The following is a 13,573-nucleotide window of genomic DNA, read 5'->3' on the forward strand; positions in this document are numbered from 1 at the left end:
GGGATCGCCGAAACCAGAGGAGCGAGATCGCCGGAAAGCTGGAACGCGAGAAGCTGGAAGGCACGCAAGAGCAAGTGTGCGGCGAAGGAAGAAAACAAAGATTTTATAGGGGGAGGCCGAGCGGCCTCCACCGTTGGATCCAGGTCACGGGAATCAAAGCGCGCATCGCGCCGTCCATTTCGAACCGCCTCGATCCCATCAGAGCACCACGCCGCCGTCGTACGATTACGACAGCTCCGCCACGTGGCAGTCAGCCGCTGGAACGCATTTAATGGGCACGTGCTCGACCTTAATGATAGAGATTGGCGAAAACTTCGAAGAGGCACCGAGTAAGGCGACCGTTGACTGGCGTTTTAGCTGCCCCCTGTGTTTCCGATCGGACTGTGGTTGCAGTAGGGCACTCGGTTAAACTAATGGTCCAATCAATCGGACTAATCGCCTCCTTCGACTAGACTTGAAGGGGAGGCAAGTGATCCGGCGATAAGAATAGGGGACCCCCTTTCCGGGGAGTCAACGCCACGTGGAAGTCTGAGGGCCAGGTGATCGATCGGATAAGGGTGGACCGACCTAACGATCGAGAAAAGGTGGGATGGATCGGCCGGCCGGAGAAGAGGGGCTGACCACCCGGCCGGCTGACCAGTGTCTAACTGATGGCAAAAGGCGTCCCGGCGGGAGTCGGGGTTCCGACGCTCGTTGAACAGGATCGAAGGGCCGAGCGGATTGAACGCTCGGCCGAAGACATAAGGTGACATACTGCGGACAATCTCCATAGAGCACGTTACCGAGAATCTCCCAAGTAGACCACTATATATGATCGCCCGGACATAAGGCGCGTGCTGGCCAACCGGACGCTCGGCAGGGAATAAGGAGAAAAGGACAAGGGACATCTTCTGACAGTGGGCATGCTCTATAATCCGGCCATACTCCAAATCTTACGACAAGGAGTTCCGCTGTCTCATCGAAGACGTGCTTGGACTGTAGCAGTATGGTGTCAGGTAAACTTGCTGACAAGCCCTTACTGAGGTATGGGCTGAGGACACGTATTCGCCTCGGTATGTGTGCATGGACTCCTTCCCAACTCTATATAAGGAGCCTCGCACTTCACCGGAGGTACACATTCTTTGATACTTGGAGCCACTTCTTCGTTGTTCACTTACCTGACTTGGGCGTCGGAGGGTCGTCGTCGGGAACCCCTTCCCGGCCTGACTTCTGTGCAGGTTCGCCGGAGGTCCGTGCGGACAGTCAAGAGATCTGCGTCAGCCGCTTGGAGAGCGCCACGTGCCCAGTGTCCGTTGATTCAGCTTTCGGACAGGATCAGTAGACTTACGAACACGAGTGGATTGACGACGGTGGATAGAAGAATCATCCGCAACCTCAAGAGATAATTAGGTAGTGGCAGAAGGAGGAACATGTAGAGCGGATATTTCGGAACCAAAGTACCATATTCAGTTGAACTACCAGTAGAATTTGTGGGTAAATCTTCCTCAGTATCAGTATTGAAAGGATCAATGCAAAGTAGATATGACTTTATCATATTATGTGAACTAGTCAAAATATAAAAGAATGGAATATGCTCAAGAAACACAACATGACGAGAGACATACAATTTTTGACTAACATGATCAAAGCAACGATATCATTTTTGACTAACACCATAATCCAGAAAGACAAAAAGAGCAAACCGAGAGGCTAACTTATTACGCTCTGCATGTGGACGAAGGGCAAAGTAAGTACAACAAAAAATACGCAAAGAGGAATAAACAAGAGCATACCCGTATAATTTTTCAAAAGGTGACAAATCTAAATTGTGTGAGGTTAAAATTCTATTAATGACATGAGCAGCAGTAAGGATTGCTTACCCCTAAAAGGCACTAGGAACATTGGTAGATAATAAAAATGAACGGGATGTTTCAACAAGATGTTTATGTTTCCGTTCAGCTACGCCATTTTGTTCAGGAGTATTTGTACACGAGGTTTAATGAATAGTGCCATCAGAAGCAAGTAAATATAAAAATTGATTCGAAGTGTATTTACTCCCAAATCACAACGAAAATACTTTATGACACTAGAATGTTGAGTTTTCACAAGAGCTCTAAAGTTATTGAAAATTATAAGATAATCATGCCTGTGTTTCATAAGATAGACCCAAGAGTAATGAGTGCAATCATAAATAAATGAAACATAATACCTTAACCCCCCTTTTGTAGGAATAGTAGAGGGTCCCCACACATCATAATGGATAAGATCAAATGGAGTAGAAGAAAAAGTAAGACTTTTAGAAGATGGTAAGACATAAAATTTGGCCAGTTTACAACCAATACAATCAGAAATATCAGAACTTTTTAAAGGTTCTAATGCTCTTGTAGAGGCTAAAAACTACAAACGATGCGCTGAAACATGACTTAAGCGAGAGTGTCACAAATAAAAATTAGAAGATGAACGACTCAGATGAAAATACGATAAATCCACACTCGAAGTTACAACTTCTGGTAATTTGAGTTGATCTAAAACATAGAGTCCTCCTTGCTTATGACCTGTCCCAATTAGCCTCTAAGATTGCGGGTCATGAACATAACAATTGAATGAAGAAAAAAAAACTAAGTATCCAGACTCACAAAATTGACTAATAGAAACAAGATTTAATGTAAGACTCGGAATATAATAAACATTAGTAAGAGATAAAAAAGATCTAATAATTGAATCAACACCTACTAATGACATAGAAATACCATCAGCAGTCATAATAGATATAGATGAATTGGGAGAAAAAGAAATAAAAATGACAAATTTGATGACATATGATGAGAGGCACCAGAGTCCAAAATCCACAAAGATGAAGATATACATGAAATACCAGACGACGACAAACCTATATGAGAGGAAGCTGACATGGCAGAGGGTTGTGAAGTAAAGAACTGTTGAAACTGCTCAAGCATATATGAATCAGATTTCCATGAAGTATCTGCATGACCAGACATGATGACAGAACGAATAATTATCAAAATAACCAAACTGTAAAGATACACATTTGTATGATTCGCAAAAACTGATGTCAGGACGACCCGTGGTTACACAAAGAATCTGAGGCAGAAAAAGATGTCAAATGTAGAAATCAGTAGCACAGAGCGTTAGTGTCAAAATTAGTAGAAAAGGACGTCAGTGCCAAAATTGACAACATAGGGCTTCAGCACAGAAATCGATAGAAAAGAGCGACAGGTGTAGAAATTGACAACACAGGACGTCGGTGCCGAAATCGACAGAAAATAGCGTCGGCATTGAAATCGACAGAAAATAATGTCGCGACGAAATCAACAGCAACATGACAGAAAATATATGTCGGCGTCGAAATCAATAGTAGCAGTAGGAGACGACAGTGACAACAAGAAGCAATAACATGCGACGGTAGAAAATATTAGGTCAGAGAAGGAGAACCGCTCTGATACCATATAGAAATTAAGAGAAGGAAAAAACTAACTATATTATTAGATCTTAAAATTGATACAGAGTATAAAGTCTTATATAGTTAAGTTAAGAAATACTAAACTCTATAAAAAAAGGGAAAAAAATCCAAATTACCCTAAAAGTTATAAACAAATAAATATATAATCTAACATAGCTAACTTCAAAGTTGACTTGGAAAAAGACATTGAAATAGGAATACCTGGAAATTCATAAGAGAAAGGAGTGTTGGCAAGTAGGCTAGGAGGTTTCTAACGCAGCTACTCTGATGCTCAAGTCAGTAAAGTGGATGAGATTTAGAAGATGAACAATAGTAAAAATATGAGATACATGCATAGTAAAAAGTGTACCTATATTAGTGGAGAAAGATTATTTTTATAATACCTTTGTAATCTCTCTCATTAATTAGACATCATATCATGTTAAGAAAAATGTTACATCATTGTATTTTTACTATATTGATAAAGCTCATTGTTGATATCTTGTATTTGTATAATGATACTTTTGCATGTGCTATCGACATTTTATGTATAACATTTATTATAGAGTTAGCCCGTATATCGTATACCATAAGGCATGTTGGGATTTAGAGGTCAAGCCCACATAAGAGAAGTTTTAGTGGAGGCAAGTGAGATGATACAATATATAAGGGCAGGAGCTCTGATCTAAAGCGAAATGATCTGATTTATAAGTTTGTTCATCTATTAGAGATAGAGAGGAGTTAAGTCCCTAGAGTTGGTGGAAATTGTTAGGGATGTAAACGAGTTGAATCAAGTTGAACAATATTAGGTTCGAGCTCGACTCGTTTAAGTTATATTCAGGCTCAAGCTTGAATCGAGCTTTTATCACAAAGCTCGAGCTCGGCTCGTTTTAGAATTATCAAGTTCGCGAACAGTTCGAGCTCGGCTCGTTATTAGCTCGATTATCAAAGTTAACGAGCCTAACTCGTTAAACGAGCTCGGGTTCGTTTTCGAGCTCGTTTAGAGCTCGTTTTTGGCTTGTTTTAGAGCTCATTTTTGACTCATTTTAAAGCTCATTTTAAGGCTCGTTTTTTTGATTCGTTTTAGAGCTCATTTTTTGGCTCGATTTAAGGCTCGTTTTTTTTTTGGCTCGCGAGCCTATAAACGAACATGTTCGTGAGCTTACGAGTCGAATATCCTTAAGCTCGAGCTCGGCTCGATAAAACCGTCGAGTTCGAAATCGAGCTTGAGCTTGGCTCGATAAGATACACGAATGAACTCGAACAAGTTTTTTATCAAATCAAATTTCGAATAATTCACGAATCATTTAGTTCATTTACATCCCTAAAAATCGCTAGTATAGTCAAGTACATGCGAAGGAAAGCTAAGTCCGAGATGAGTAGAATCTGACCAGCTGATAAATTCAAAATGACCTCTATCATCAATCATCTCAATGGACCCCAAAGGACTTTGACCCATTCTGTGAAGCTTTCTATATTCCCGACATTAGTGATTTTAAAAATTTAACCAATTTAAATTTATCGAATAGTAAAATTTCTAGGTAAAATCTACTAGGAAATTAAGACTAGAGTATAAAATGGCAAAAGATTTAAAAAGCAACTTCTTCTCAGATAATTCGAATTCTTATTAGCACCTGAGGGCTAATTTACATATTTGACACATGTAAAATGGTGTTAGTGGTTAATTTAAATTAATAATTTTTAAATAAAAATCTCATGATAGTATTATTTTTTAAAGTTTAGAAAGAAAAAAATCAATATTTATAATATTTAAAAAATATTTTAGGATGGTATTTGGAGAATTTACATGTATTAAAAGGGGACTAGAAGGTATATCGATAAGTTTGAGGATAATAATGCAATTTGTAGACCACTAGAACAGCGAGAAAAGAGATCCATCTGGATAAGAGAGGGAGGAGTCTAGGAGAACGCCAAAGGGCAAGCTTTCTCCTCTCGATTTCCTCGATTTCTCTGGTTACATCGAGCTCCGTGTCATACTTCGAAGAAGTGAAATGCATCTGAGCTCTATACCCATGAGAAGGTTCGTTTTCTCGCTTTCTCGCTTTCTCCTCACCATGTTGATGCACCAGGCGAAAATTTTTCGAATTTTTGTACCTAAAATTTCAATTACAAAATGGGCAGTGGCTTCTTGATCTCTCCGAGTTATCCCGACTGCTTCCGTCTCGGCTTCCTTCCGAATGGGAAGACACGAAGCGTCGGGGTCGTATCGAGAAGGCGAAGATCTCCTAGGGCAAGTCTCTCTTCCGGTATTCCTTCGTAATTTCTTACCAATTTGGTTCTTTTACTAATTTAGCTACTTTTAGCAATTTAACATTATCATTCCTCTTAATTATTTAGTAGTTTAAACAATTTGGTCTCAAGTTTTGTTCTAAGTAATATTAGAGGTATGACGGAACTAAAGTTTAGTACATGTTATAAAAGTAGAAAAATACAAATTGAACGCATTAGTTCAGTTTTTTTTTTTTGGATAGAATCATTGTACCATGCATCATATAACATTTTTGTGGATTGAATACAATATACGATATTATGTCTCTGCAAACGTCAGAAATTAAACTCAAATCCATATTAAACTCATCAAAATAATCGGTTGAACCCAACCACTTAAAAGTAGCATTGTACCAACAAAACTTCAGTATTTCACAATGACAATATTATGAAATAAGACTATGACTAAGAATAGAAAAATGATTATTAAATGGGAATAAAAGTATAAAAGCAATACATCAACAAACATTTTAGCATGATGGTAGCTTGCATATGCTCCAGTCAGATTAAACTATTATCCAAAAGATTTGTAGTTTTGTACTTCACTTAAAGTGCACATTTATCATTTCTAGGGCTTCCTTACCAAGTTATTTATCCTTATTTCTTAGACTTGCTACTATCTGTGGTCTACATCTTATATTTACTTGAAAGTTGAAACATGGCCATGCGCATATGACCTGTGTACCTGCATGAACCTCCCTCCATATCCGTGGGGCCGGCACTAGGGGGGCCGCTAAGGTAGCGGATCTACCTTTTTTGAAAGTTGAAACATGGTTGGATCTATATGATTTGTGTTATATTATCCTCTTCTGTAATGGTGGAGTATGAATACACTACTCTTATTAAAGTTCCTTTTTTTTTATCAAACATTTTGATAGTGGTTAATTTCCTAGCCTTTATTGACATTTCGTTAATTATTTCAATCTCAAGCATGGATGACTATATTAACTGGAAATTTGACTAAGAGATACTTAAGGTATATTGTTTGAATTGACATTGTTGCAGAAGCTTTCTCTTTTTTATTTAGCAAAAAAATTATTTCATTACAATCTTTTACTGATTCACACATAATAACATAAATGTATTTTTTTTCCTTTTGATAAGCAAAAGAAGCATAGTTTTTCACTGACATGATTTTTTTTTTTTTCAGATCCACTTCTGATCCAGGCCGCTAGAGAAAATCCAGTAAGTCGGCCTCCAGCATGGATGATGCGCCAAGCAGGAAGGTATATGGCTGTTTATAGAAAGCTCGCCGAGAAATATCCATCCTTTCGACAGAGGTCTGAGACAATTGACCTCATAGTAGAAATTTCTTTGCAGCCATGGCGAGCTTTTCGGCCTGATGGAGTTATTATTTTTTCTGACATACTTACACCTTTACCTGCATTTGGCGTTCCTTTTGATATACATGAAGTACGAGGCCCTATTATTCAATCTCCCATTTGTGATGAGGAAGGGCTTAAATGTTTGCACCCCATTGACCTAGACAAACTTCAATTTGTAGGGGAATCTCTAAAGATCTTGCATGGAGAGGTATATGGCAGTTTTATAATTTTTTCACAAGATTCAGATTCAGAAGAGTTAATATTTAATTGTCTTATTTGGGTTGTAATTTGTCATCGGAAATTGTACTCGTCTATTTCAATCAAAAATTCACACAAACAACCCTGAAGATGGGTGAGTCATTAGGGTTGTTAGTTGCTTACTAGTTAGATACATATAGTATTTGACGAAAGTAGTCTCTTTCTTGGCGTTTAAATGCCCAATGGTTTGCAAATTGTAAACCATTTTCATGTAAGCTCTAAAATCTGCAAATTTGATGTCACTACATATTATCATAATCCACATTTGTAGCTTGGAATTAACATGAAAAACACATTTTAGAGATAAAATGATAAAACTAGTAAGCTCAAAAAAATAATGCACAATATAACAATAACATGTTTTAACAGCTTTCTTTAGTTTTAAATATATTAAGTCAACAGTAGAACATTATGTCTATTAAAATTATGATAAAATTTAAAAACTGTAATAACTAAAAGTTTTTTTTATGATGATAAAAATTAGCTAGTCAAAAATTAATTATTTTATACTCATGTTAAAATAAGTGATTCATAAATGCATAAAATTTATGTAAAATATCAACTTAATGTCATATAGAAACAATTTTGTTTTGTAAGTGGAACTGTTACAATTTTCTGTGGTTGCTTAAAGAACTATCACTACCCCTAGGGCGTAGCGTAGATGGTGGGTGCATGACATCTTTGGCGTAATGGTCAGGGATCGATTCGAACTGACGACCTGAGGTCTACCCCACCATGCGCCTATGGCCTGTGTACCTGCATTCACCTCCTTCCATATCTGTGGGGCCAACATTAGGGGACTGTTAAGATAGCAGATCTACCTTTTTTTTTAAGAACTATCACTGACTCACAAAAATCCAAGTATTTACAGGTCCAAATATTCTGTAGATTTGCACTTGTCTAAAATGGTTATTTGCAGGTATCACTTTGTACATTTTTTTTTCTGCAGTAGTCAATATATACCTTAAAAAAGATGTGCATAATGTATATTTGCATGCATTCCGGGAGACTAAGATTTGATACATCAAAATAGCTCCTTTATCTATAAAGATAAAGTATGCACAAAGCCCTATTAGTCATCATTCTTGCTATATAATGCAAGGTGTGGTGACAGTCAATAATGTAATATTATCATTGTTCAGTCTTTCTTTTTTAATATCATGTTGCTTTTGACATTTTAGTTAAATATTGGCCTTCTATCTGGAGTGTATGCATGGAGTTGGCCTATTGACTTATTATTTGTCTCTCCTTCGTTTCAGTTTTAACATTTCCTTTTTGACATAGGTTGGCAACAAAGCTGCAGTACTTGGTTTTGTAGGGGCACCATGGACAATTGCCACTTACATTGTTGAAGGTGGCACGACACGTACATATACAACTATAAAAAGGATGTGCCATACCGCACCACATGTTCTGAAGGCTCTTCTTTTGCATTTGACACAAGCAATATCCGACTATATCATTTTTCAAGTGAAATCAGGAGCTCAGTGCGTACAGATTTTTGATTCTTGGGGTGGACAGTTGCCGCCTAATGTTTGGGAGCAATGGTCAAAACCATATATTAAACAGGTTATGAACTCAAAATTTTCTCTTTTCTACTTTTCTTACTGTTTTTTTTACTGTTGACGCTTATGTTTCCTCAAGCTGTAATTTTTGTTTAGAGGTCAATAGGTGACCTTCTTGATTTGATTTTTCAATCTTGGTAATTTCTATTTTAATTTGAATGAGATAATTCTGACATCAAGAACACATCACTTCAATTTCCAACTTCGCCCTCTGATAGTACCTTTACGAATGTAGATAGTGAGTTCAGTGAGAAAAGAGTGCCCTCAGACACCGCTTGTGTTGTACATCAATGGTAATGGTGGTTTACTTGAGCGCATGACAGAAACTGGAGTTGATGTGATTGGTCTAGATTGGACAGTGGATATGGCAGATGCAAGACGACGTCTCGGAAGTAGTGTTAATGTGCAAGGAAATGTCGACCCAGCTTATCTCTTCTCTCCACATTCAGTTTTGACTGATGAAATACATAGGTCAGTGGCATTTGTTTTTAGTTGTCTAATTGCTGTCGTTATTCTTTTATAATTTACAGCCAAAATTTTTCTTGTATGTGCTGTTAGTATTCTGAAATCTGAACATTCCAGAGATGGAGGCTAACATTGTAGGTTAAATTTGTAAAAATAGTATACTCAATTTATTTTCCCAAACATAATTGAAAGGTGTATATCTCTGTTTCTGAGAAAAAAATTGGAGAATTTGGTAAGTAAAATAATTAAGACACTTTAAAACAAATTAAAAAATCATAAAATATTTTACTTTGTTTCTATGGAAACATTATCCTGGGAAAATATTTTTTTGAATTTTATAATGTTTGTAGCAATAGAAAATCATGGTTAATGGAATTTTTTTAGTCAATGGAAATATATATATATATATATATATATATATATATATATATATATATATTTGAGGAAAGTGGCTTCCTTTGCAAAGAATGGAAGTTATTTTGTTAAAAATATAGGCATTCAAAAATCTAGAACATTGGGTTGATGACTGACGTTTAGGATTAAGAAAGAGGAATTTTCAAAATGCATCCTGAAGTTTAGTTATGTCATAACATGGACTATTTGCACATTGCTCTAGGACTGTACCTTTTTGTTGGGATAGTTTCCTTTGAGATCGCCATGTCTTGACTTGATTACTGAACATCCTTAAGTTACTTAGATTTGTATCTAAATTTTTAATGTAATCTTGCTTTGACGGTTACCAATTCTTGCTCCCTACTTATATAACAAGTTGATTTCAACCTGAAATAAAGACTTCTTACTTTTACCAATGTATGCATTTGTTTCATTTTTTCGCCTCTTGTAGAAGTCACTTTCTTTTTCCATCCAAGAGTGTCACTACAAGTGTATCAAATGTGTCAGACAACCAAAGTTTTAAACTTGTATCAAATCATCACATTGCACGCTCTCATTTTATTTCACCTGGCTGATTCACAATGCCTCATCTATTTTGATTCACATTGTCATCAACTGTGTATAGATTTTGCAACCTTTTTCAGGGCTAGACCTTATACTAACACCACTCGTTATGTAAATCTACACCAATCTTTCTATGACCTTGTGCTGCAGTCTCAGTGACTGGAACTGCTTCATCTTCTTCAAGTTGTCCTTGATAATATATGACGATTGCTCTTTTCTTTTCCTATAAACCTAGAATACCCTTACAAAAGATATTTTTATCTTTTATAAAAAAATAATTCCACCGTGCCAAATACATGAATTTATTTTCAATGGTTCTCAATCATCCAAAGATGACTTCTTAACTGTCATATAGCATTAGGGAGTGACTTTCCAAACTTTCCTGATATTGTGAACTTATTCTGAACCAAGCATAAGAGAGTAGCTTGATTTTCAATAATTGTAATTCAGAGTAACAACAGGTAGATGCAACACTTGGCACCATTGACTTAAATTCATGTATTTTAACTATACTATAGTCTGTAGGAACTACATGGACAATCTGATAAATGAATTACATTATAAACGCTAATGTTCATATATCATAACGACCATGATAGATTGCTAGCATTCAGTGCTCTGGCTTTTGGATTGAATATGTAATCAGGAAATTATTAGAATATTCCTATACTACCTGTTGAAAGGAAAATGTTGTATGATTCTAACTAAAAGCTATCTTTGGATAATTTTTTCCAATTAAAATGACCACCAAAAAGCAGTACATGACCAATTGTTCATTTGCAGGGTTGTGAAATGTGCCGGTCGAAAGGGCCATATTCTTAATCTGGGCCATGGTGTTCTTGTGAATACCCCAGAAGAGGCTGTTGCTCATTTCTTTGATGTTGTGAGAAGCTTGAGCTATGATACACTTTTTGAAGATGACATGGCCACCAAAGAATTAGAGCCCCTAAGTACATTGTAAAATTTATGAGCCAAACTAGCCTTCCATTTTTCCCTATTACTTGAGGGTGCTGTAATTCGGTAATCAGTGGGGAATATTATCCATGCTAAATTCTGTCAAAAACTGTCATGTGAGAATATTTTTCTTCTTATCACTTTTATGCAAATTTAGTACTCTTTTCTGCAAACGCTTATCTTTCCCATACAAGGTCATCGTCACAGCATGGAAGTTTGTAAAACTGAGGAAAACTGCAAACTAGTGCATTAATCTAACTCAGTATTTTGTATCAATAGCTATCTGAGTATGTAGAAACATTTTTCTGGTTCTTTCAGTGTCTTATGCGATATACATGTTTTAAATTTTTAAATATTTAGTTGATGTCTTTTTCATTCTTCTGTGAAGGAGCAATTATATGATTCTTGTGTTCATGATCTGTGCTGATTAAACTTGATTGGCCTAAACCACATGGCCAAATTGCCTAGATCCAATTATTGATCGTAGGCACTGAAACTAATCAAGCATATTGACCAACACGAATAGTCTCTTAAAATGCTTCCTGCACTAGTCTCCAGTTGACATGGTTGGCAGTATAACATATTTGGGATGGGCACTATTCTTTGTTAAACGTCTTCTTTTACATTTTTGTTACTGCTTTTCACTCACTGGTTGTCTTGTTCTTATGGTCTAGCTTGACATGGATTAATTTGGTTTTACATTCCTCAACATGGTTTTAAATTAGGAAAGAATCATGTGCGATTTTTTTTTTTAAAAATTTAACACTGTTGTATTTGTCCGTGGATTAACACATGCTAGTTAATCACGCTTACTTTGAAATGCATCAACAATATTCTTCTCTTGCAATTTGCAAATAATGCAAGAGATGCTTATAAAGCTTCTCATAATATTTCACATGTACATTTCAATTTTTTCCCCTTAGCAAATTGCTGTGTTGGAGACAATTTATTGCCATTCTTTTGTGAGCATATGCCTATCCTGCAAATTCTCATTGGAACATTCTGCTTCAGAAGCAAAAGTAGAACTACTATGCCTTCCCCAGTTAAGGTTTCTTCTAATTGGCCTTTTTTCTATAATCAATTTTTTAAATTAAATATCTGGTGTTGGAATCTGTAATTATTACCTTTTCAAGAATACAGATAGATATTTGCTTAATTTGGCCTTAAACAAGAGAGGAATATTTGAAACTCACAAAGTTCTGATGCTTCAAAAAAATGCTTACATAAACTAATGAAGTGCTTGTGTCAATTTGATTTATTATGTTCACAGCCCAAGATGAATGTGCAGTGGCATAATCCAATTGTAAACTGCAGCAAGTGCAACTATCAAATTTGTGATGTTTCTGTGTGGTTGGCTTCCATTCTGAGAATTGTGACAATGAGTTTTCCTTTCAAATCATGAAAGGGAAGTCCATTTATTTTATTTTTTATAAAAAAGCATCCCATTTTATTGTTCAACTATGTATAATTACATAATCCCCTCTAGTACTATTCAATAATGTTTAGTAATATTATCTCCTGTTTAAATCTCCTTCTAAACTGATCTGGTGCCCTATAGCTGATAGGCAACTATAGTTGTTAAATATGTTGTAGTAATTATGATTTTATAATTGTTACAATATAAATGCTATATGAATAAATTAAATTCGTATTGTAGTAATTATAGTTTCGTAATTACTACAATAGTTGTAGTAGTTATGATTTTATATCTGCTACAACTAGATGAGTAAGTTGAATCCGTATTGTAACAATTATAATTTCTTATCAATGTTGAATGATTTAAGTATGTATTTTAGCAGTTATGAAATCATAACGCTGCTATAATATATGAGTAGTAAAACAATTGTAGCTATTATAACGTCACGCATCCGACTCACTCAAGATTTTGATGGGAAATATAATATTAAAGTACAGTTAAATCATTATACATGATTGAATAATAGGATGAAGTATTATTTTAATAAAAACAAATTTAAGTCGGACGTCTCTTTAATGATTTAGCAAAAACAAAGGTTTTGTTTTACTTTTGCTCCATAGGAGATGAATCTTTTCGGTAGGAATCTTACTATTTTACACAACGTGGATACAAAAAGTTTTCTATTATCATGTTGTGCACACACTTTTACTCTCATGTTCATTTAAATATTGTATTAGGTGTTATGGATGAATTGTTTAAGGTTCTTGAGAACCTATAATATAAAAGTTTGGGCACAAGATGTACTTATTCCCTGTAAAATAAATGGTAGATGCTGAAAATTTTAGTGTTTTTCAGTAGGATCATATCCAGTTTTCAAATTTACTTATTCTAGATATAAATACTG

General features: G+C 35.8%; 1 protein-coding gene across 2 annotated transcripts; it reads left to right on the forward strand.

The window, feature by feature from the left end:
• The first annotated feature begins 5,299 nt into the window (after positions 1–5,299).
• LOC122055540 (uroporphyrinogen decarboxylase 1, chloroplastic-like) lies at positions 5,300–11,425 on the forward strand. 2 transcript variants are annotated; one of them, XM_042617016.1, is made up of 6 exons: positions 5,300–5,480; positions 5,582–5,706; positions 6,879–7,261; positions 8,596–8,880; positions 9,112–9,347; positions 11,082–11,425. In XM_042617016.1, exons 1-6 carry the CDS (start codon positions 5,452–5,454, stop codon positions 11,257–11,259), a joined length of 1,236 nt encoding a protein of 411 aa, XP_042472950.1. In that variant the 5' UTR covers positions 5,300–5,451; the 3' UTR covers positions 11,260–11,425. The 2 variants fall into 2 exon arrangements, with proteins under 2 accessions (XP_042472950.1, XP_042472951.1); XM_042617017.1 differs by having other exon boundaries at positions 5,582–5,690.
• The last annotated feature ends 2,148 nt before the right edge of the window (positions 11,426–13,573 follow it).

The sequence above is a fragment of the Zingiber officinale genome, chromosome 3B, assembly GCF_018446385.1.
Source record: "Zingiber officinale cultivar Zhangliang chromosome 3B, Zo_v1.1, whole genome shotgun sequence".
Lineage (NCBI taxonomy): Eukaryota > Viridiplantae > Streptophyta > Magnoliopsida > Zingiberales > Zingiberaceae > Zingiber > Zingiber officinale.